A 23,359-nucleotide genomic window follows, 5' to 3' on the forward strand; every position below is an offset into this window, starting at 1 on the left:
GTCTCTGTATCCCGAACGATTCCCAACTTGCAACATCGGTGACATCTCGGTCGAGTCTGGTCGCACTGAGATAATTAGTCAGATGTGTAGATCTCTGGAAAAGCGTTGGGACTGTATGACCCGAGCTTGGTGCGCGCATATGCATACTCAACCTCGACTCCGCCCTTTGGCACCCGCCATACTTAGCCGCAGGCTGTCTCCGAATGCATGCGATGGTATGCGTAAGCGCTGCTCTGCGTTAAGACAATATGGCTAGAATCTTAGAGGTCCCCCGACCAAGCGTCGCATAATAACCCTGCGCGAAAGCCGACGTCTTGACGAGATAGGCTGATGTTGGCTCGGTACTTTTGGGAAACTGAAGACTGACCACACACACGTAACAAAGAACTACGGCTTCGCTCTGGTCGATGCGAGAAGTCGGATATAAAGCTAGCATCAGAAGAATGGGTTGAAGGGGTTCCTGTGCTAAGACCCTTCTCCGCTTCTCCTATTCCCAAACCGGAAGGTTGTGCGACAACCGGAAGTCAAAAGTGGATCTCCGGAGCTCCCACCACCCCCTGCTCCCTCGTGGCTATCACCATATCCTCGGCTGTCAGCGGCGATTCTGGGGTCGAAGTGGACAATACAGAGCTCATTGTGGAGTAGGTTGTATCGTGAAATGTTACCAGACACCAGTACGAAGCTATTCCTTCCTATAAACTCCCAAATTCCAACACCTACCCCTGTCGTCAAGCTTCAGTTCTCGGCACCGTGATAGTCAAGCACTACCTCCTAACAGAAAACATCCTACTATCTATCAAATTTTTTTTCAACATGACTCATTCCCAACTGCCTTGGTGCTGGTCCCTGCGAAAATCCGGCATGGGAAACCGGAGTCCATAAAAGGTAAGCTCCCTCTTTGCACGAGCATGTCTTTGTTATTGCCATGTCTCGTATTCTCCAATACTTTTCCATCGGCATTGCCATTTTCTATTTTCTGAGCTCTCATGTCGCTAGCCACCCCTTCGACCTGTTGAAGAGGACTTCTGTGTACAAAGGCCGCACAAATGCGACTGAAGCGACTGCCTTTGCGCTGACGGTATGGATATGCTCGGTTCATTCACTCGCTCGACTCTATTCTACTCTCGCTCTCTCTCTCTCTCTGAATTGAATAGTAACAGAGATCTAGTATGGAGCACCAATTGGTGCCTATGTCAATTTCACGGCTGGATCGCTCGCAGCCGTCGGAACCAATGCCATCCAACATAGGCGCGTACTTATAGAACAGAGCCTACGAGCGGTTGTACGTCCGAACCATGACACCCTGTACAGTTCTGCGACAATCGATCTGTCGCAGGTTGATGTTGTCCTCGAAGTTCCAATCATCCCAGACCGTTACTGGGCATATTCTCTCTATGACTTGTGAGTTCCTTCCATTCCATCATATATATCGAGACAAGCAATAAACCAAAAATAGTTATGGCAACAACTTCGCAAACATCGGCGTGATAAATCGCAACCAGCCTGGAAAGTATCTAGTCAGGTATGTTGTTGATGATGGTATCATGCCGGGGTTGCAGCGATCATGTGACGGCTACATGGGCTTCGTAGATTCCCCCACGCCATATGCCTCTCTTCTTGTCCGGATCCTGGTCAGGGATCAAGGATTGGATCTCGAGAAAGTCCATACATACCAGAACCGAACGCACTTGTACGCGGTTAGTCAAACATCCAACCCTCGGTGCAGTCAATCCATTCCCGGGTTGTCATCGCGCCTCTTGAATAGCTCTCTTTCTACCGACGTCAATGTTCGAATCCTAGAGCAGACGGCCCGGCTCGCACCCAACAATCCGCCGCAGGAAATTTCCGATTTGACGCGCGTGAACAGGATTCTTGAACAAGCTGGGCTCAAGGACGGCTTCTACACTCCAAACCCCAATGTTAATTTGACAGCAGCGGCAGCCATGTCAGCCGAATGGCTCAACAGTATCTTCACTACCCCAGGACAAATTATCGATCTCGGAAACGGCTGGCAACATCCATCGTACGATCGATGTGGCGATTTTGGTCTTCATTACGAAGTTCGAGCAGAGATCGCGTACAACGGATATCTCCCACTTGTTTCCACGGAAGCCTTGTATCCCGCATATCATGCTTCTAATAACGATCTTCGGGCAGAGCTCTCGCTCAACACCAATGAATCACTCATCTTCACATTTGCAAGCAAGCCCCCTCTCGAGAAATCTGGTTTCTGGAGCTTCACAGCATACGGGGCGGATCAATTCCTCATTCCCAATCCAATGGACAGATATACACTCGGCGATCGGAGCAACCTAAGACATGCGGGCGGCACGCCTCTCTATCCGGGAGCTGCTGTGACTGAAAATGAACCATTTGAGATCCTGGTTCAACCGGCGAATGTAGCCCCGCCGGCAAATTGGACAAGCAAGTCAGTGGCCTTGCGTTTTGCCGTATCTCCCGTCAGGGATTCTAATGGAATGGTTTGACTGACGCAATCAATTCCAGTTGGCTTCCCTCGCCAGCGGGCGGTGGAACATTTACTGTCAATCGTAAGTCGATTTCTCTTGAAACGGTTTCCCCTTCAGCTATAGTGAGAATTCCGAAGAGAGGGGTTAATGAATCATCCAGTCCGATTCTACGGTCCCAGCGATGAATTAAGAAATGGCTCGTGGCCATACCCCGTGGTAACAAGATCTGCTGCCATCCAGGCGTGAGGCTGGTGAAGAAGAAAGTCGTCATAAAGCTGAAATGAGAACCACGATTTGACTATACATGGAATTGCTTTCTCGAGTTCATTGGAGACAACATTCGTAGTTCCACAAATGGCAAATACATCAAGAGATCATTTTCCGACCGCTCTTCCTTTGCAAGCTTCGTTCATACTCGTTTGTCCAAAGCCTACTTCTTTGGGACTCGTAATACTTTCGGCTAGAAATCGGTGTAGTTAAATTGCGGCTGTTGTCTTACCTCTTCAGAGATTTGTAGCTCACCGTAATGGTGATTTTTCGAATCAATACGTCTTATAAAGAGTCGGAGCGGACATGAGAACGGTGGTTCATACCACACGCATTCTCCAATATACACTCATTGCAAGGCTGTATTGGACGGTATGTCAACTAAGTGAATGCTTCAGTCGCCTCGATATAGTGGTATGTCCCTGCTGGGAGTGCAATTTCTGAGAGATCGTTGGAACGGACACGAAGGATAGGACAGAATCCCTCCCTTCTTTCCTCCAACCTAGCTTTCGTTGGAGTATGGTGAGGCGCCTGAGAGGGTTCTTGTCCATCTCCTCACATATCCCAGTGTTCAGCCGATTTTGTGATCCAGATATCATCACTTAAAGGAATGCACTGCTTGGTAACAGGTGCAGAGAGCTGATTGGTTATGGAACAATGCGATTTCACGGAGGACTTCGACGGGTCCAAGGGACCTTCAGACTATATAGTTTCGAAGAGTGTACAACGCCTCCGACGGTCTTTTACAAGCCTCGGCGAGCAAAGGCTGTGCCCATCAGTCAGGTAGCTCTGGGTAATGTCCCATCTTGTTCCTAATTTGAAAGGTCGTCCGTTATACGAGCACTGGCTTTTGTCCAGCTGAATAGAGGGGCATACCTTTGTATCATCTGGAGACCGAGCTTGTCAAGAGCTATGGGTAGCGGGACAGTTTCCCGGTGTAGATGATGCAGCGCCAAACCAATCACTGTTTTTCAACTTACGGATTCCAATTCAAGCTGGAGGTACTTAGGTGCCTTCCTCTCCCAACTTTGACTTGATATATCTGCATTCATTCATGGCACGCCTCTTCCCTCTCTTATTGCTTTGGCCATTTCACTTTGAGCCCTGTCCTCTGCGTACCGACGATAGATTGGCAAGTAATGTTCCCGGTCACTCATTGTCTCGGTCACAGATTTTCTCGACTGGATGGCTTCAGTCCATTTACGCCATCGATTCCACACCTGCTCATCCTCCCCTCCCTGGCCGGGGGGAGGAATTCCGAGTCCGCCTTTGAAGTGGTCCAAAACCCACATCCTCAAGGCCCAAGGAGCCAACGATACGTCCGCAAAGCTAAAGTCCTTCCCCAGGAAATACGGGCCGTCTGGATCCGCCTGTGCAATCCAGGTTCTCAGGGTACCTAAGAATTCTGACCGTGCTTTCTCGAGGCTGTACGGGCTCCTTTCAGTATGTTGCAAGAACCTGTGATAAGCAGGGAGGATTCGTGTTGTAACATAATCGACCCACACCTTCATAACGGCTTTCTCATAGGGGTCTCTGGGGAAGAGTGGTGTCTGGTCTGGGTATGTCTCGTCCAAGTATTCCGAAATGATATTGGATTCGATCAGAGGCTTCTGAGATCCATCCTTCCCACTAGCACAACCGAGAGTTGGGACGAGGCCGCGAGGGTTGAGTTTGAGGAAGCTATTTCACACCAATAAGCAAAGACCCGCCAGACAAGTCATCTCGTGTTTTACCTTGGCTCCTTGCGGTAAGGATTTATTTCGACATATTTGTATGGAATCTTCTTTTCCTCGAGAGTGATCCAGACCCTTTGCACAAATGGGCAAAACCAGCCCGAATATAGCGTGATCGGCTCATCCTTCTGGTGCTTGGCGACAATGCGAGCCGCAGGACCTGTGGCCTCTGGATAGATGTCCGCGTCTGGATGTGATGAACCCATATTCTGCAAGATGAGGAATTTCCAAAGCAAGACGAAACCAGACGGTTAGACCATCTTCCCCACTTTCATGGGATTCTTTTGTATCAGAATAGATCATCACACGTGGGCGGGGTGAACTGATAATCATCGGAGATGGACGCTGCTGAGATATTGTCAGGGCCGAGCATAGATGGCCAGTAGCAATGGTGAGTATCTACAATACGAAAAGTCACCGTCTTGATGATAGCATGATTCAACACCATCACCCCTGGTTGGGCAGCGTAGAGCACCAACCCTCCTCGGCCATCCAAAACTCCCCAGTTCTCTCAACTAGAAACTCATAGGGCTCTCGAATAGATGCGATCTAGATCTTCCCCGGCTAGACCGTCATGTCCATTTTTGACCAGCTCATCAATTGCTTCTGAAATGTTGGAATGGCCTTCCAACAAGTCAAACCAACCACGAGTATCCTTCCTGGAGAGCAGCGCCGCAGCTACAGCCGCCACGTCCGCGCGAGGGACAGACCCTCGAGAAGACGTCTTTCCTAGGGATACTCTTCCCGTTCCGGGAGAATCAGTCAACGTTCCTGGTCTCAAGTCGATGGCTTGGAAGGCGGCATCACCACTGTCTAGTCGCTTTTTCGCCAAAGCCTCCAGATGCTCGTCCGCTTCGACCTTTGCCTGAAAGTAATGCGGTAGCACCTTGGTGTTAACATGATCTGCTGCCTGCTTATCCTCCGCCGTCCACCAAGGCGGATAACCCCTGCGAGAGGCGATATAAGAGACCAGGAGAAACTTCGAGACGCTGGGCATCGCGAGGGAGGCCGAGATGTAGGCCTTCGCAGCGACCATGTCAACTGCATGAGTTCTGGAGGGGCCGCCTTTTCCCCCGGCACCTTGAATTTGTCAAGAAAGAGTGAGGATCGCATCCGTTGCATCGACATACCGGCGGACCACACGACAATGTCTGGCTTGACCTTGTTCAATACCTGCCGTGCCTGCGACTCGTGCTTAACGTCGTCCAAACTGTCCACCAAAACTTCAATCTTTCCGGGCTGATCTTTCCCGAGAGCTAGGATTTCGGCTTCGTGATCGGGGTTTCGGACAACGCTGGTAATGTTCCATCCCTTAGCTAGCAACATTGGCTGCAAGAGTAGGGATACTTTGCCGTGTCCTCCGAGGACCAGAACACGGGTGGCCGTCATGGAGAGAACAGTGCTTGATTAGACCGCGAATGGGCGAATACAATTACAGGCGTGTTGTTTGAAAAGAATTGGAGGATCAGTGAAGAGGACTCTGCGGTGACGTATCTAAGTATTATGTAATCACGAAATCTTTTAATCATCGGCCCTCGAAGTCGACTACACATCCGTAAGATTCTGGTTGCTGTGTTGGGTGCGAGGGTTGTGATACTACCAGGAAATAGAAACTAAAAGGAAGGGAGAGGTGTTTTGTCTTCCTAACCACCTGGCTCCGGAGAGTTCTCACACTGCTGGAACCGAGTAAAAGTTCTCACCGATCGCCATATTTCTTCAGGAGGCCTTTCAGGATGCTCATTGCCCCGGATTTATAGCCACCTCCGAAGATGGCATAGTGATTTAAATGGTGGTAACTCTCATATAACGCTACACGGTCTGGATATTCGCTGACCGGCTCAGTCTTGGGGACGATGGCGTGATATTCTTTCCAGAAGCCTGGCGAGAAGCCGCCGAACATGTTCATGATACCGAAATCGTACTCGTTGTGTGCGTAACACGCCGAGGGGTCGAAAACGACGTCCTCTATGGCGTTGGCCTCGTCAGAAGAAGCTTGATCCCGGCCGACAAAGCTGCCTTTGCCTTTGTTCCCGGACCAAAGATCGCCGTGTACCACAACCGGCTGTATGCCTTCTTTGCCGCCAAGATGACCGTCCCCGAGCAGCCTGGGGACCACCTCCTGCACTGTCCTTTCAACCGTGCGGCGCAACTCAGGGTCCCGGCCGTTGTTCTTCTCGCTTCTCTTCAAGATAGCGAGGAGTCGCTCATTCGCAAAAAATTCGGCCCAGGAAGATGTATATTCGTTCTCTTGAGGAGTATCTCCACAGCACGTTGTGACGGGGAAGCCAAACCGCGGCGAATCGTGACCTTCCGGCGTCGGGGCAGGGGTGGAATGTAACTGGGCCAATTTCTCTGCGAGACTCATTCCACTTCCTTTTCCGGAACTTCCACCTCGAGTCCTTGAGAGCCTTCCGGCACCAAATTCAAGAAACTCGGTTGCGAGGAAGTATCCGCCTCGATCTAGTTTTCCCCAAGCAAAGGACTTTGGACACAGGCGGGGAACAGCGTCGTGGATAGCATTCAGGGAAGCGTGTTCGCCTTCAAACATGACGGCCGCTCCAGGAGAGGATGATGTCTTGACGAAAACAGATGTTGAGGGCGTGGTTATTCGGAAAGTTGAAGCAAAGCCAGAGCCGCCGTGAATAGAGATTATGCTCGTGTCGCCCTGCAAGGACAAGGCGTGGAGGATCGCAGGGTCGATTGATGACGGCATCTTTCATGACTATCATGATCTGAGTACAGAAAATGACAAGCCAACATCTCGCGTGTAAAACGGAAAATCAGGAGAGGAGCGCATCGAAAATGAGTGATGTCGAAAGTACCCCCCCCCCCGGCAACTCAAACCTTTTGGTAAGACTACCATGCATGGCGAACAATATCACGTGCAGTCAGGAGGTACACGAAATAGCATTATCTCGTCCCTGATGAAAGGCTATTTTTGGTGATTCTAGTCTCATGATAAACCAGCCAGAGCCTTCCGTACTCGCATACATGCCGTTTCAATAGTTGATGCCTCATAGCTCATCCCATCTAGTCTATGGCAAATTTCTGCCCCCGCAACTCTGGAAAACGCCATCCCTTGTGCAAGATGGGAAATTAATCAACAGGAGTCTTGACTTGATTATCATCTCAAGGATCGCCCCTTGCCAGTACCAGTATTCTTGCCCTTGGGTTTCTCTGCATCACTGTTCACTCCACTGCCAATCCCACTGTCCGTTCCAGCTACCCTTCTTTTGGCTCTTAGTGTCTGCCCTTGTCCTTGAAACCGTGGTTTCACTTCATCACCCGTCACTGGTTCTCCATTTTCATTTCTTTTACGCAAAGGCTTCACTTCGTAACCAAAGAAGAGTTTACCCGGTGGCAGTCTCAACGGCTGCGGAACATTAGACCGTCTTGTCGTGAGGGGTTTCGAGGGGTTCGCTGATGCCCCCGCGACGGGCGTTGAAGGGTTGGGTGTCGAGGCTTTGGAACCTTTCTTCGAACTGAGCTTGTGACCACCAGAGAGAAAGTTCGAGGACACAGCTTTGGCTCCAGCTGTGACTGTGTTCGATGAAGGCGCAATACTAGCATAGTTGATTGATTGTGCCATTGTCCCTTGAAAGTGGACTGGGCCACCATGAGGTCTTCCGATGCCGCTCCTCGGCGTGCTGGTACCACTCGTGCGCTCTGGCGGCACGTACCCTACTGGCGTGGCGAAGTCAACCTCCAAATCAGTCTCCATTGTCACGATGGCGTGTGAATCCGTGTCTGGTTTGATCTCCAATACAGCAATATCATACGTCTGATCGTTGTATTCGAAGGTAAAGATGTCGCCCTTCGTCAGGCAGGAGAAATTTCGGAAGGCGTTTTCAAGGACGGCTCGGGGGTCGGAGATGTCAAGGAACGCAGGCGACTGAGGCTGTAGTTTAATGAATTTCCCAGGCGGCAAATCGGTCGATTTGATCTGAAGAAGATCTCCTGGATCTAGATCGAGAGTCTTCATTAACTACCTCTCAACATTAGCATGTGGCCGCAGCTAGGAGAGAGAAGAAGCATGCCCATTGCGGTAGATATATCCTGCCTTCTTCTGCTATGAACTCGAGTACTCCCGCATGAGTGGTTTTGCCAACATTTCCATTGATGAGCTCGAAAACCATAGGATATGCAATGTGCAGCTTTGTCAGTTTGTCAAGCGCTGAGGGCGGTAAGAACACCTTGCCGCCAAAATTTACGTTCTTTCGGTCAGGTCCGTTCATCATCACCACCGGGTAACAGCGGTAGTACTCGTCGAATCGTCTCATGGACATGCCCACTGGAGGCACACCTCGGAGGAATGATGGATAGTCCATCATGTCTCCTTGGTAGTAAGCCTGGGAGCGTTAGAGTTTTTGCGACGAGGTAATGGAGCGAAAAGCTCACCATGTAGGCTGGACCACAAGTTGTTTTGTAAACGGCAAGGGCCGTAGATGGATATGAGGGCGATTTTTCGATGTCAGGACTGATATGGAAAGGACTCAAGCTAAGAATAAAGAGAGGCAACTTTTGAAACAGGAGAGAGAAAAATCACGTCCAAGTGTTGTGAAGCTGAAAAGAGTAGCCCCGAGGCTTGCTATGTGTGACGTAGCGTGTCGCCTTGCAGCTAATTTGGAGACCTGAGAATTCCAGCCCAAAATTCATTGCTCAGCAGCAATCTTCACCTTCCCCCCTTTTCCTTTTCTCATGTGCCTCCATGGCCTTTAAATGCCCAGCTACGCTTTCAGTTACACTACACCGTAAACATGGCTTGGAATTCTGGACGCTCAAAACGAGCAGCCGATGATTATGTTTGGACTCGGGACCAAGAAGACTTCCGTGGCCAACCGACCAAGAAACCGCGATTCGACCTCCGCAACCCATCTGCTTTAGCTCCCGATGCACCAGAGGACGATGCCATCCTAGAAGCAGACGTGATCGGAAGCCGAGGACAACAAGTAAAACGTGGAGCAGTAAAAATTGACGGCTATGATTCGGACTCAGACAATGACAATTTCAACATGCGCGCAGACGCCAGGGCAAAAGAGAAGGGAGCAAAGTCCAAGACAGAAGACGAGAATGACATGTTCGCCGATCTAGAAGAGGATTTCAAGGATGGAGATGACTCTGAAGGTGATGCTGGCAGACGAGGAGGCAAGAAAAAGGCTGTTCGCTTTCTCAACGAAGACGAGATAACGGGGCAAATTAAAAGTTCAAGGAGCGGTGGACATGTTTCGGCAGACTTCACTCTCAACGGACGTGGAAAGGGTAAGGGGAGAGAAGAATATCGCGAAATTGAAAGCAGCAGCGACAGCGAAGTCGATGAGGCGACACGAGCCAGCATCGGGGAACTCGACCCTGAACTTGGAGCTGGAGGCAAGAAGTCTCATGCACCCAAATTGGATGCCTTCAACATGAGCGCGGAGCAAGAGGAAGGCCGATTCGATGAGGATGGGAATTATGTTCGAAAAGCAGCAGATCCTGATGCAAAACACGATATCTGGCTGGAGGGCATGTCCAAAAAGGAGATGCGGAAAGCTAAAGAAGCCGCTGACAAGCGCGAGGAGGAACGAAGAAAACGTGATCTGGAGGATGATGCTAAATCAACCGGGGAGACTTTGGACAAATTGATACCGCTCCTGGAGCGCGGCGAAACTGTTCTGGAAGCCCTCGCACGTCTTGGAAAAGGCAAAGAAAAGAAACCTAAGTGGCAAACGAAAAACAAGAACAAGAAACAGAACGGGCCCTCTGTGGAATTCCCCGTGCCTGAAGCCAATGCGACAGAGAAGGCTCGGAGAGAAAAGATTGAGGTGATGACCGGCGCTGCTGACATTTTGTTATCTCGAGGTCAAACAGAAATCTACGACACTGAAAGGGAACTGCTCGTTCGTCAATACCGGAAAGAAACGGGTGAGGAATGGGTTGATACTCCTAAGCCCGATGAAGCTCATGACACGAATTCTATGGAACAACTGTGGGAGTATCGGTGGACTGATTCCAGAGATGGTGGAGCAATAAATGGGCCATATGACGGCAATACCATGAAGCAATGGAATGATGCTGGTTATTTTGGTGAAGGCGTCGAGTTCCGTAGAAAAGGTGGTGGCGACTGGACCAGAGTGGCCGAGTTTGCCTGAAAAAGAAAGGGAAAAAAAAAAAAAAAGAGTCTGATATTCCGAATGGTTGACCTCCTAAGCATGGAATATTCCCGTGTCAATTCGATTTCCGACTCCCAACGCCGATGCCTGATTATGCTGGAAAGTCATGACCCTCCAGTTGAGCTCCCGGCGCCAGAAAAGGCCATATCCCGGTTTCTGACCGCCAGCTTCGGCACAAAGGCCGCCGCTCGCGGGCATTCTTCGAGCGAAGACACAGGCTCTGAACCTGGAGTGAATCATGGCCATAGCACAGCATACGCAGGGTTCGTGAGTGAGATACAGGTCCAGTCCGTTGCAAAGGTAGGCATCGGGACGGGACTCTGACTGCTTCTTGGGCAATCCGTCGCCTTCATCGAGAGCAACGTTACCAGGTCCAGCTGCGAGGTCCCGAAGGACTTTGTTCTCATCCTCGTAGCGTGCTTCGATGGTGGTGAGGGCCTGGCCGGATGGCGTTTCGGAACAAGTGGCGAGAAAATTATGGTGAGATCCATTTTTGATACGTCGTCGAAGTTCCTTGTTGGCAACCATTGCAATGACCCTCATAACGGCATGGTATTCTGGTCTCCCTTCTCCATGACTTGCCATCAATGATTCGTGGACTTCGGAGTCGTCAGACCACCAACGGGCGTCCCCAGCGACAGCCACAACGGCTCCTGCATCCGGATCAACCACCACGGCGCCGACGGATCTTCCATGCCCACCTTCTTCAGATTCGACTGCGGTTCTGATTGCCAACTTCATATACTTGTCCGCACCTCGTACTTCGAGAGCGGTCCGCACACGGCGAAGCTGGTCGAGAGGCGGTGCATCCTGGATGACTTGTGAAGACGGATTGAAGATTGACGGCCAGTACCTCTCAGTCCAAAGCGTGGCTTGTTCAGCACTCAAGGGCGCCAATCGTGGTACCACAGCATCGAAACAACGAGGAAGTCCTTCAACGTCGATGTGGGGCATGAGAATAGCTTGTATATCCTCCCAGGGGACCCCAGTATTTGGTAGTATAAGAAACACCGTCTGAAGGACCCCGGAGTCATAATCACGGCGCCAGGTCAGATCCAGAGGTAAGTGTGATAGCGTACACACACGTCGAAGGTGGCTAAATGAAGGATGCTGGCCGCCAGAAGGAATGACGGGTTTGACAATGCTGATAGACGGCAGAGGTGGTTAGTTCTGGACCGTGCTTTTTCCAAGGAAAACATGCATACCTGAGTGCTTTACTTGTCAATTTGATAGGGATCTCAACAACAAATGCCTTGACTAGACGCCCGATATCAGTATCAGATCCACGGTCAAGAGAAGAGAGTCGTACCGAAATCCTCAGTGGCACGTGTTTCATGAATTGTCTTTAGTGGCTCAAGGAAAGGAATTCGATCTGCCATGATTTTGGATGTCAATGAGGTTTGACGGCATGGTATTTGGTGAAGACGAGGAGACGGTAAAATTGCGAAACGAAGTTCTCGACTGCAGTAACGAAACAGAACAGGGCCGAGTGACAGCGACAGGAGTAGAGCATGAAGCTCAGGGTGTATGCGCAGTCGAGGGAAGATGCATATTGATACACAGAACGCGGCCGGCAAAGAGCGAACCGAAGTCTATACAAAAAATGGCCATCAGCCATAGTCTGCAAACCTTTTTATTTTTTTAATTTTCCCGGATCAACATTGTTCCGTCACCAACTACTCGGTGGACCTTATTTCCCTGACCTCGACGATGTGAGTTTGTCTGTACAATATCAACAGCATATACGACACGACACCATTCTTTGGTGATCACCGTACCGATCAAGCGGATTGATTCTCGAATCCGTGTTGCCTTCTCCAGCCCCAGAACTCCGCCCTTCTTTCGAATCTCTTTCTGACAACATTCATCAACACACACAACTTTGTTTGCGCGTTGAATCTCTGCAGCCGTAGTTGGCTGTCTGACCGTGGGCAGCTAAAAAACATGCAATCTTATCACTGGCCTCGGTTTTAGGAGCATGGGAGATGCACAGGCGAACTCCGGCAATATTGGTCGAGCTATTATGTCCCTTCTGCGTGTCGCTTCTCTCAATAATTAACATTCTCTTTGTCCAGAAAAAAGAAATATCGGTCAGGAATTAATCATGCTCTCTTTTGAGCTAGTCTGCGCCTGCATTCCTCATTTCTTGGGATGTGGCATCGTCATCGTTCTACACTGTATCTGTGTCCTTGCGTTATTATTCCTTCTTGTACGTCTTGTCCAAATTCCCTGGAACGTGCGTTGTGTCCTTCACAAATCTTTTGGAAACATACCAAGTGGCTGCCGAAGGTTATGAAGGAATTCCATCGAGGTTATATGAAAAATATGGAAAGCTTGTCCGCATCGGGCCAAACCATGTGGATGTCAGTGATGGAGAAGCCTGTCAAATCGATATTCGGGTCCGGACGCTCCTTTCAAGAGAAGTGAGCCTAGTCCTCACCTGGATGATTAGCAAGAGAACACATGTTGTGATGCATTTATTGTTTTATGACTAACCTGCTCAGTGTTTGTGGCCAATTCTTTCTCTGCACAGTCCATGCACCAGGATATCGACCTGAAGTAATGGACTGCCTTCTTCGTGCTTGATGATTTCGGAGAACTAGCTCTCTCACGACCCATTTGGACTTTTGGACCTAGGGAATGTCGACATTGAACAACACACATCCGTCTCGTACCTCTGTCGAAACAGACGCCATAATTCACTCCTTATGTTAACAAATTCGTGCCTTATATCTCCATCATAAACCTTTCAACGATCAGACGGAAAGCTGACTATCGCCAGAAGGGAATATTTTCTTTGGAACAGAGAAGTTCTCCAACGAATCCTATGCTTACTACAGACCTCCAGGATTGAAACCAGTGAATGCATCACTCATGGACCCCTCTCTAGAAGAATGGCCATAGTTTCAAATTCTGTGCGCTGTCAGGAACACAAACCGAGATTATGGGAAGAACCGACCAGAAGGCGGCGTTAGCCAAAACATTCACCACGAAACACCAGAATTTAGCCTGACAGGTGGAGAGGTAGAACCAAGAACATGAATGCAGGAAATACCCATATTTTCTATCTCGCCATGGCTCCAGGCAGTGCCGAGAGCACCTTGGTAGATTCCGTTCCCTGTTGTACACTGGATTACCAAGAATCCTCATGGATGTGTCTGAATCTAGCATCGAGTATCAAAATCAAGAGTCATTGGACGGACAGGCGGTCCCGAGGATTTCAAGGCGGCAGTCGGCTGTTGTATGTCCTCAAAAATCGGGCACGTGGCTTCAGCTCCCAGTCGCCTAAACCGGGCGTGTGTCTCGATGCCTTTGCTTGCTTTGCGCGCGATTGAAATGTGAGACATGGTTGCTCTCACCTCATGCGCCGCGCTGGTCAGACGTTCTCGGTGATCATGAGATGTCGCATTTAATTTCCATGGTTCCAATGCACTGTGCATTTCAAGCAGTATCCATTGCATCACCATGAGTTCCATTAGTACCGTTCACAGCAAAATTGACCTCTCCATTCTCATTGATGAACTGTTTTTCGAAGTCGCTGACGAGCTTGATAGATCTTGCCGGGTCATAGAATAGTCTGTAGCTTCGCTGGACGTCTTCAATGCTTACTTCTTTGGCTCGGCGTTTTTGACCAAGTAATGTGGACGTGGTGATGATGTTGCTGGCATATCTCAAACCCGACTCTTGACCGATTTTCGTAAGGAGGGCAAGTGCATCAGCGGAGAGATCGACTTCCTCTTCCTGGGCACGGATAGCCAGTATCTGGGAGATCTCTTCGGGTGAATAGGGTTGGGTGCTGATGATGACCACACGGTCGAGAAAATCCAGAGGGAGGCCATGAGGCGAGTTGTACGTCGTTCCGCGAATGCGAGTATTCCCTCTGTTGCTTGCCATAATGACAATGGGTGCCAGGTCCGCCTCCAATGCGCGATTTATGTAGGAGTAACACTCGATGTCCAACATGTGCACCTCGTCAATGAATAGCACGCCGGGAATGATGTCGGCTTTCCCCTCCTCTTTCCACTCTCCAACTTTGGTGTTGATCTGGTCGCGCACCTCACTTCGAATTTCACCAGTATCGCCCGAAAAAAGCGCAAGGAATCCCTGCGTCCGAGAATTGATTACATCGATCTCGTGAAGACTGACCGTATGAACAACCTCCTTGCGAACTTGTAGCTCGCCTTCTGGACATTGCACAAATTTCGTGTCGGCGCCCATGGCATCGTAGTCTCTTGATCTGGTGTACGATCTCCCCAATTTGGTGATTTTGCCCGAAGACTTATCAATCGATATTACATCTCCGGCCATGACTCTTTCTTTGGTCATTGAATCGATCATCTTGGCTCCCATATCGTAGACGGTTTCCATGTCGGTCGTTTTGATCGTAAGTTTCCCTTGTTTGTTCCCCTTGGTAACAATTCTATTAGCTCCGAGGCCACCGTGGGCGTCAATTGTCTCACTCACCCCTGAGACACTCCGGTCAATCTGTATTTCCACCACCTCGCCTTCAATGATCTCACTTTCTTCCTTGATTCTGACACCAATGGATTTTCGGAAGGCTTGTGTCAGTGCCTCTGTTTTGGACATTTCGAGTGAAAAAATCTCTGAAGATGCAAGCATCGTGAAAGGTACATCAGGGCCCAAAGACTGTGCCATTGCCATCGCGATGGCCGTTTTCCCTGTACTGGGAGGCCCGGCGACCAGGACGGCTCTCCCTGCAATCTTGCCCTCCTTGACCATCTGCAGAATGACCGCGGCCGCTTTTCGTGCCTTCTCTTGCCCGATCAGTCCCTGGGAAGAGCCTCGAGGCTCAAGGGTTGCTAGGTCGACCCCCAGTCCACGAATGTGGGAATGCGCAGCAATGAGATTGAGGCCTCGAACCTCGCGGCTGTCCGACACCGTGGTGATGGGCTGGCGCGAAGTTAGTAAATCGGCAGGTTAGAAGGGATCCCAAAGACTCACTGCCGCCATTTTGGTAGAGGAGGTCGAGATGAGAGTGTGACAATGGAAAAGGGTCGAGAAACGCATTAACAACTCTGAATTGTTCAACCACGTGCAAACCTCCGGAAAACCTGCCTATTTGGCTGTTGGGGATAAGCAGCGGGAAGTTTTTTGATGGGTCGTTTCAGCGGGGATCGCTTGCCACCTTTTTTTCACCACTCTACTCAGGTGTCTCTCATTTCCCATTTGAGGCATACAGAGTCAACTGAAGGCTCCGTCAGACGCGTCTATGCTCCTCCTCGATTGTCTCTTCATTGAACCAGAATCTGCTGATCCAGCCACCACTTCTCTGTTCCCGCAATTTCACCAGTAATTGAACCTCGAACGCGTTCATAGACGGCCGTGCGTCAATGAAGCGTTTGTGAACATGTCCCGACCCTTAAAATGCCAAAATCCTCCGACACGTCTGGTCCCTCAAGAGACCCACGCAGAAGAACACGGACGACATCTTACAACAATGCCGAGCCAGCTATGACCCTCAATCGAGGTGCAGAAAGAGACAATTCCGGTGCAAATACACCGCGAAAGAATCAAAGTACCAATGATGAAATTGCTGCCTCGACACTGAGTGATTTTGGTGACCTCCCAAAATCAATTCTCACATTATTGTCGAATGTCATAGACAGCGCCCTTGCTAAACGCAAGACGAGCTATCTCGAAACCGAAGCAAAGACCGCACAGGCGGAGTATGACCGATCTCAAAAGACATCTGCACAGTTTCCTATCGTCATTGAGCAGGCGTTTCAGAGGAAGAAGAAGATCGACTCTATCTGTGAGTCTGCCAAGACAGAGCTCCGCGCGTCTCGCGCAGCCGAAAATATCTCAGCTCAGGATCTCGTACGGCTTTTGGTCGATGCTGTTGCTAGAGACACCCAGCGGCTTCTGACTACTCAGATAAGCACTCTTCAAAGAGATTTGGATAACCTCCGGTCTCAACATGACTCCAAGAATGAAGGCACAGACCTAGCGGCCTCTCGAATTGCCAATCTAGTGGCCGAGAACGAGAGGATCCGAACCCATCTCAATGTCCTTCAAGACAAGATGAAGCAAATGGAGGAGGAGCTGCGAGAACTGCGAAGCGTCCGAAGATCAGATATTGGAACCAGCGATGCGCTAGTCGACGAACTGCGCAAAGAAACGGCGGAACAGGTGCAAAAAGTACGGAACGAGTTCAAATCACTAGACGAGCTACCAGACCGTTTGGACCGTTTGCATAAAAGCACCTATCTCAAGGAGGAGACGATCCGCAATCGGTGCCAAGCAGTCGAAACTAATCTGGCGACTCTGCTTAAAGAGACCTCGCAGGATATGGCGGAACAAGCGGCGCTTCGTTCACAGCTCTCGGACATCCAATACGGCTTAGAAAGGGTGAAGACAAGCTCCGCGGATTTACAAGTCGGAACAAATACCCTTAGAAACGAGGTCGGCAACCTACAAAAATCCAGTGAAGCCCAATCTGATAAGGTGCACACTCTACAAAGATTTCTGGAAAAGCAGCACGAAGAGCTCCAGTCGTTCGAGTCCGCTCTCGCCGGTGCGAAATCCGAAATGTCAAAATCTTTCGCCAGCCACACCGATGCAGCAGCGAATGCCCTAGCCTCTCGAATGGACGACAAATTTGAGAAGTTCACCACGGAGGTCGATCGCGCCAACAATGCCCGTGACGCGCTCATAGTGGAAGATATCAAACGTACCGAGCGAGACTTGCGTGCGAAATTCGAGAGTATTCAACAACAGCTAATGGAAGTTGAAAAGGGTTCGAAATCTCGACTCGACGTGCCTCAATTATCGAACGAGCACCTTCAGACCCTCGAATCGGCTGCCGCACTTGTCCCCAGAATTCGCGAATTAGAGTCTCAACTTGAAACGTTGCGGAAAGGACTCGAAAAGCAAGTTCACCTGTCACAGTGGCAAAGTCACCGCTTCGACAACCTGACTAGCGAGACTCTTGCTCGCCAAATGATAGGTGTTGTAGCTCCGACGCTACCTAAATTTGAACAGGGATTGGGGAAGGTCGAGGCCGAAGTGCAGAACTTACGCAGCAGACTTGAGCAACCCTCTCATATGGCAGAGGAGTTCACCGCGGAACAGGACGAACGCCTTCGGGCACTCGAAGAAAATATCGATGGGGCCAGAACACACGCGCGGTCAAATTACGATTCTCTGGTTCGAGAATTCCGCAAGACTCGTGACAATATTGTCAACGATATCAAAAAACTGCAGATGTCGCACACACGCTCCATCAAAAACTACTCAAAATACCATGCATCTACAAATAAGAAACTCGACGAGATCGAGACTTACCTCGAGGATTTGCGGCCGCAGCTAGGCAAGTCTAGTAGCGCCGAGGCTGTATCCCCAACATCTACCGAATGGGCCGCGTTGGTTTCCAAGCGAACGCTCCAAACAACGCCAGACCGCCTAAAGCCTAAAGCCAGCAACAGATCGAGAAGAAAGACATCATTCTTAAGTCATGAATCCAACGGCAGCATAACAGGGCATCACAGCTCGCATAAATCCGATGTGGTAAATGCAGAAGAAGAGGGTTCGGTTTTAATCCAAATGTTCCAAAAGCCGCGACAGTCGGAAGATACAGTTCGACCACCAGCGAAGCGAAGGCGGTCGGGAAGCCCAGAGGTGGATAATCTCTCCACCGTTGAATCGGATGATTCCGTCCGAGCACCACAGAGACGCAGAGAACGGCGCCCCTAGATTGCGGTCTTGCTATTCATTTACTAAAATGGCACGATGTCTGAGTTTGAGATTTGTGTTTGAGCTGGGGAAAGTTATGACAACGGAATGATACCCAATACATGTCTTTGGCATGGAGTAGTGGAGCTCTGCAGGATGGAAAGCCGCTCCTGATTTCAGCAGTATGGCGGCCCGTTCATTATGCGTAGACAGATGGGTTTGAAAGCGGCAACGGCGGCTGGAAGTTGACGGAGTGCCGCGTCCTACTCCTTAGACTGTTGCACGAATCAGGAATTTGATGTGACGGGTATATGCTACATTGATACGCCGCCACCCTCATGGGATAGATTGCGCTTGTGGTGTTTCGGCTATCTTCTAACGCCAATGATTGTTTTTGATACTGGCCAGAATGGAAGCGAACAGGGGGCCCCTGCCCTTCTTTAGGCTGCTGACAAAGCCTTGGAAGTCCCCACCGGCATTCCAATTCTGCGTTTTGATTTGCCCTTGCGGTTCGCTCCTAGTCAGGCATCAAATCTCCCCCTTCAGGAAAGCCAGTCACCCACCGATCTGTCAAAAATTCACACCGTCTCGTCCTAGAAGCCCCAGTTCTCACGATCCGCCCTCAAGTATCGCATCTATTCTGGATTCCAATTTTTCGCTCTCAGCCTTGCTTGCTGAACCGTCTAAATGACTTCGACACCAGAGAGCTACCTCAAGACCGACGGCACAGCCAGCCCCAATCACCGTGAGCACCACCATCATCACCGACCTCATATCCACGGTCACGGCAGGCGCTTCCTGGAGTTTGTTCATCCTCATACAGGGAAAACATTGCATGTTTGCCGTGATCCCCTACACTTAGGTGAGTATCGCGCCTGCTTCTGAAGACATCGACATCGACCAATCCGATTCTTAGAACAAAAGCGGAACGAGTTACTCCGGGAGAAGTCCCTCGACGAATTTGATGTCATTCTTCAAGGCTCTGCCGAGCACGTGGAGGCCATTCGCGAATTACACGCCCATCATGAATCGCGACGGGACGAACTAATGAATCACCACGGAGACCTGTATTCAGATATCGAACATGTCAAATCCGAATTGGACGCTCTTGCCGCTGAGTTGCATCAAGTAACTGCCCATGCCGTGTCTCTCGATGCGTCGTTTGATCGCTACGGGTACTCAGCACATCTCAGGACCAAAGACGAAGATTCCGAGACGACCTCGGTCCACAGCGGTCACCCTTCCGCCAGCGACAAGCACAAGGACCGTTCAACTGAGGCTCTCAAATTTATTCGACGACCCGTCATCCGACAATATTTCCATAAAGGGCTCCTCTGGAGATCCGCCAAAGCCGGAGAGGTGGCTTCATTCGAGCTATTCGTTGATCTAGTGTACGTCGGTGTGATTGATATCGTGGGTGAAAGAGCCGTTGAGCATCCCGATGGACTGTCGCTCCTTCATTTCGTCATCATCTTCTCCGTTGCTTGGAAGATCTGGTCCGACTTAACCATGATCATCAACCATTTCGAGATTGATGACATCTTCCAAAGGGTCAACGTTATTTTCTACCTCGTCTGTCTTTTCGGCTTCACAACGAACATTGCATACGCATTTGAGTCGACCTACACCTCCGCCATCGCATTCTATATTACTCAAAGGTTGTTCGGGGCGATATGGTATCTCAGCGTGGCAATTCTGCTTCCGACTATCCGTGGGGCGATGGTGAGTCTGGCAGTCATGGTTGTCATCTCCGTCGTGATCTGGATTGGAAGCATCCACGTGGAATGGCCGAATCAACTGGCGTTGATTTTCATTGCTCTTGCAGTTGACATCTTTGGCGGCATACTATTGGTTTACATTATGAAAGAAGCAGGTCGGAATACTTTCATGAAGCCGATTGCAAAATGGTTTGAATTCTTTCCTGCCGTCAACATCGAACACCGCGTTGAGCGCAACAATGCATTTGTATCATTGGTGAGTGGACCTCGCCAGCATCCTGGTTGTGCGCCACTAACGCAAGCATCCAGGTCTTTGGCTATTCTATCCTCACCATTCTATTTCAATCCAAAGCTTCGTTTGGAATCAATGCATTTTTTGGCAAAGGAGTCCTTGGTTTAATCCAGGCATTTACGTTTAATTGGTATTTACTCTGAACACGACCTTGTGGCCAATTTTTTTTTTTTTTTCTCACATCACCTTAGGATCTACTTTGAAATTGACGCATATTTCGTACACGTTCACGCTATAAGAAGGCACTGGCTTAGTAGTACGGTGTGGACATCGGCACATCTGCCATTCATCATGGGATACGTTCTTGCAGCATCCACGCTTTCACAACTAGTACTCGCTCATGATTGTGATGACGCCAATCCAGAGGACCTGGGAGAGCATTACGAGGAAAGAAGCGAACCAATGGTTAGCGACGCGCTCCGATGGTTCTACTGTGGCGGCCTGGGAATCGCGTTAATCTCAATGGCTCTGATTTCATTCTGTCACATTCACAAGAGACTGGCGAAGACCCGGCTCCGCAAGCGACCACGACTGATGATTCGGGTCGGAGTGGCCACCATCATCATCTGTCTTCCCCTCGCGGATTCGCTGACATCGTTGGACCTGATTTCAATCACGACTACGCTAGTGCTTTTCGTTCTTGTCCTGGATCTTTTCGGGAATTCATGCGAGGGCGACAAATTCTGGACGGGCGGATTTTGTCCCGAGGAAAAGAGAAGGTGTGTCTATTCTGCCCACTGCAAACTGGGCCGACGTCGGCGACAGGAGATCGAAAGTGCATTGAAACGCGGGGAGAAGGTCTCTCTAACTGATCTCTTGAAGAGAAACTCGAGCATGAGCAGCACGGAGAGCGAGCAAAGCAGGGACGAAGAGTGGCAAGGTGGTCATTACTAAAAGGCGCGCCATCTGAACTCATGATGTTGAATTTAGCTCTGCAACATGTTACAGGACGAAGCTTCCACCGCCCAATGTCGCCATCCTTGGTACCATCACGGGGAATTCTCCCATAAATGACATTCATCATTCCTCTCGTCCGTATCTCAGCCATTGTTAGCTTTACCTTCCGTGTCTTCTTTGGGAGGATCTAGGATCTAGTGAGTGTTCACCTCCTCGGATTTTCCGCACATTACTTAATCGATGTGTTATCGGATGATCATCTCGGATTTTTTATCAACCTGGGGATGATGTGGAGCCAAAAATCCGTCCACTGGGATGGACGGGATAAATGGGGATTATCCTCAACTCCCGCCGTTATCCCAAAGAGGGTTATCTTTCCACAGCAGCCCATCACCACCACGAGCCCTCATAATCAATCAATCTGTACTCAAACATCTCTTCTCTATTCAACGTGCAATGCAACGTGACAGACCGATCACAAGCCAAGGGATGAGTTAAACTACAAACCGTGAAGGTCCGCCTCGTGCCTTAATGTCCCTCCGGTGCTAACCTGGGATGGACTGGAGATAAATATTCAGGTCTGTCTCATATCATTGGGGTCATCTCTTTCCTCATATGATTAACATCAACAATCTTGCCATCACTAACAACAACCCCTACATTCCACTGTCCTCCGAAGCAATCCACCAGATCAAGCATTCTCGCTCTTCGAATCACCATGGTGTTCGCCTTTCCTGAAACAAGCCCTTCTGAGATGGTTGATGCTCCGTCCAAACGCCCAGTCCTGGTTCGAGTGGATGCCCGAGACCCTACCACCACGGCTGAGTACTTGCAAGAGATCCTCGAGCGGGACGGAGCCGTCATCGTCGCAAATCTTATCTCCAAAGAAATGGCTGAGCGAATTCGACTCGATCTCAAACCACACTTTGATGCTGACAGTGGTGACAAGTCAGGCTTCTTCCCCACAACAACAAGGCGAGCTGTTGGCTTACTGGCAATCTCGCCTTCTTGTGTCGAATTGGCATTGAACCCGCTCTTCTACAGCGTGGCTTCCAGCATGCTCACTTCCGAGTTCACATACTGGCTTGGCCAGGAGAAGCACAGTGCGGTCTCCAAACCGCAAATTTCTAGCACGGTCGGCTTTCAGGTGAATCCGGGCTCCAAGCAACAGGGCCTGCATCGAGACGAGATCGACTACCACATTCGAGACACAGACAAGTCGATGTTAATCGGCTGTGTGACTGCATTGACCAGAACAACAAAGGCAAATGGTGCCACTATCGTGATTCCGGGCTCTCACCTCTGGAAAGACGATCGCTGTCCCTACGACCACGAAGCCGTCCCCGCAGAGCTCGAACCTGGCGATGCCACCATCTTTTTGGGCAGCACCTATCATGCCGGCGGTGCAAATACTACCACGTAAGCCTAAGACTTTCCCGTTCTTTTTCCCTCCCTTTTTTTTAACCCACCCTGGCCCCCATCTCGGATCATCCTTGCTAATGCTCCCCCATCCCATTAGAGACGAATCCCGGGAGACTGTTGGCATCTTCCTGGCGAAGGGAATGTACCGACAGGTAGAGAATCAGTACTTTGCCGTCCCGCCAGAGAAAGCTAAATCTCTCTCCCCCAAGGCTCAACGGTTACTCGGCTACGGTATCAGCCCCCCTTTTTGTGGTTTCTATCAGTACAAAGACCCCATGCAGCTCTTCTTCGGCGTAGAAGACACCGAGACAGTGGTGCTATGAGTGTGAGCTTGGTTGTGTGGAAAATCGGCTTGTCGATTTAGGCACTCCCTACTCCAACGATGTGATAGTATAGCTTGCGTTTAAGAGAATTGGACAATCTGGCTTCATTCTTTCCCCGATTGTGGTGGAATATGTCCAGCCTTGGAGATTTAGGGAGCATAACGGACAGCGCGGCAGCAATGGTACCACAAGCAAAGCCAGCTCTGCCAATATAGTTAGTAGACCAAGAGGCTTCAGTTCCATAAAGCCTGACTATTGCTATTGCTCCAATATGTCCTCCTCCTTAGGTGGGCTTGAAATCTCTCATTACGATGGCAAGGGCCATTTTCTCGTGGAATGCCAACTTCAAAATCAGTCAGCGTCTTCGTTATGGAGGTATCTTGTTTTGAGGGAGCGAA

The 23,359-nt window shown here is 50.0% G+C and overlaps 12 protein-coding genes across 12 annotated transcripts; 5 read left to right on the forward strand and 7 right to left on the reverse strand.

Annotated features, from left to right (window-relative positions):
- Positions 1 to 925: 925 nt before the first annotated feature.
- Z518_11395 (uncharacterized protein) lies at positions 926 to 2,714 on the forward strand (the record flags this gene model as incomplete). The annotated part of the gene is made up of 5 exons (XM_013411090.1): positions 926 to 1,078; positions 1,169 to 1,401; positions 1,457 to 2,428; positions 2,506 to 2,549; positions 2,629 to 2,714. 5 exons carry the CDS (start codon positions 926 to 928, stop codon positions 2,712 to 2,714), a joined length of 1,488 nt encoding a protein of 495 aa, XP_013266544.1.
- A 1,073-nt stretch (positions 2,715 to 3,787) lies between these two features.
- Z518_11396 (uncharacterized protein) lies at positions 3,788 to 4,674 on the reverse strand (the record flags this gene model as incomplete). The annotated part of the gene is made up of 2 exons (XM_013411091.1): positions 3,788 to 4,415; positions 4,469 to 4,674. 2 exons carry the CDS (start codon positions 4,672 to 4,674, stop codon positions 3,788 to 3,790), a joined length of 834 nt encoding a protein of 277 aa, XP_013266545.1.
- A 317-nt stretch (positions 4,675 to 4,991) lies between these two features.
- Z518_11397 (uncharacterized protein) lies at positions 4,992 to 5,857 on the reverse strand (the record flags this gene model as incomplete). Its single annotated transcript, XM_013411092.1, has 2 exons — positions 4,992 to 5,548; positions 5,599 to 5,857. The coding sequence occupies 2 exons, from the start codon at positions 5,855 to 5,857 to the stop codon at positions 4,992 to 4,994; spliced, it is 816 nt and encodes a 271-aa protein (XP_013266546.1).
- Positions 5,858 to 6,164: 307 nt separating this feature from the next.
- Z518_11398 (uncharacterized protein) lies at positions 6,165 to 7,181 on the reverse strand (the record flags this gene model as incomplete). The annotated part of the gene is made up of 1 exon (XM_013411093.1): positions 6,165 to 7,181. One exon carries the CDS (start codon positions 7,179 to 7,181, stop codon positions 6,165 to 6,167), a length of 1,017 nt encoding a protein of 338 aa, XP_013266547.1.
- Positions 7,182 to 7,592: 411 nt separating this feature from the next.
- Z518_11399 (uncharacterized protein) lies at positions 7,593 to 8,450 on the reverse strand (the record flags this gene model as incomplete). The annotated part of the gene is made up of 1 exon (XM_013411094.1): positions 7,593 to 8,450. The coding sequence occupies one exon, from the start codon at positions 8,448 to 8,450 to the stop codon at positions 7,593 to 7,595; it is 858 nt and encodes a 285-aa protein (XP_013266548.1).
- Positions 8,451 to 8,466: 16 nt separating this feature from the next.
- On the reverse strand, positions 8,467 to 8,796 carry Z518_11400 (uncharacterized protein; the record flags this gene model as incomplete). The annotated part of the gene is made up of 1 exon (XM_013411095.1): positions 8,467 to 8,796. The coding sequence occupies one exon, from the start codon at positions 8,794 to 8,796 to the stop codon at positions 8,467 to 8,469; it is 330 nt and encodes a 109-aa protein (XP_013266549.1).
- Positions 8,797 to 9,225: 429 nt separating this feature from the next.
- On the forward strand, positions 9,226 to 10,596 carry Z518_11401 (uncharacterized protein; the record flags this gene model as incomplete). The annotated part of the gene is made up of 1 exon (XM_013411096.1): positions 9,226 to 10,596. One exon carries the CDS (start codon positions 9,226 to 9,228, stop codon positions 10,594 to 10,596), a length of 1,371 nt encoding a protein of 456 aa, XP_013266550.1.
- A 54-nt stretch (positions 10,597 to 10,650) lies between these two features.
- Positions 10,651 to 11,996, reverse strand: Z518_11402 (uncharacterized protein; the record flags this gene model as incomplete). Its single annotated transcript, XM_013411097.1, has 3 exons — positions 10,651 to 11,761; positions 11,823 to 11,874; positions 11,927 to 11,996. 3 exons carry the CDS (start codon positions 11,994 to 11,996, stop codon positions 10,651 to 10,653), a joined length of 1,233 nt encoding a protein of 410 aa, XP_013266551.1.
- A 2,062-nt stretch (positions 11,997 to 14,058) lies between these two features.
- On the reverse strand, positions 14,059 to 15,588 carry Z518_11403 (RuvB-like helicase 2; the record flags this gene model as incomplete). The annotated part of the gene is made up of 3 exons (XM_013411098.1): positions 14,059 to 15,024; positions 15,082 to 15,528; positions 15,580 to 15,588. The coding sequence occupies 3 exons, from the start codon at positions 15,586 to 15,588 to the stop codon at positions 14,059 to 14,061; spliced, it is 1,422 nt and encodes a 473-aa protein (XP_013266552.1).
- Positions 15,589 to 16,002: 414 nt separating this feature from the next.
- Z518_11404 (uncharacterized protein) lies at positions 16,003 to 18,330 on the forward strand (the record flags this gene model as incomplete). The annotated part of the gene is made up of 1 exon (XM_013411099.1): positions 16,003 to 18,330. One exon carries the CDS (start codon positions 16,003 to 16,005, stop codon positions 18,328 to 18,330), a length of 2,328 nt encoding a protein of 775 aa, XP_013266553.1.
- A 666-nt stretch (positions 18,331 to 18,996) lies between these two features.
- Z518_11405 (uncharacterized protein) lies at positions 18,997 to 21,213 on the forward strand (the record flags this gene model as incomplete). The annotated part of the gene is made up of 4 exons (XM_013411100.1): positions 18,997 to 19,171; positions 19,226 to 20,283; positions 20,337 to 20,449; positions 20,511 to 21,213. The coding sequence occupies 4 exons, from the start codon at positions 18,997 to 18,999 to the stop codon at positions 21,211 to 21,213; spliced, it is 2,049 nt and encodes a 682-aa protein (XP_013266554.1).
- A 721-nt stretch (positions 21,214 to 21,934) lies between these two features.
- On the forward strand, positions 21,935 to 22,961 carry Z518_11406 (uncharacterized protein; the record flags this gene model as incomplete). The annotated part of the gene is made up of 2 exons (XM_013411101.1): positions 21,935 to 22,635; positions 22,736 to 22,961. The coding sequence occupies 2 exons, from the start codon at positions 21,935 to 21,937 to the stop codon at positions 22,959 to 22,961; spliced, it is 927 nt and encodes a 308-aa protein (XP_013266555.1).
- Positions 22,962 to 23,359: the final 398 nt, after the last annotated feature.

The sequence above is a fragment of the Rhinocladiella mackenziei genome (genome assembly GCF_000835555.1).
Source record: "Rhinocladiella mackenziei CBS 650.93 unplaced genomic scaffold supercont1.13, whole genome shotgun sequence".
Classification (NCBI taxonomy): domain Eukaryota; kingdom Fungi; phylum Ascomycota; class Eurotiomycetes; order Chaetothyriales; family Herpotrichiellaceae; genus Rhinocladiella; species Rhinocladiella mackenziei.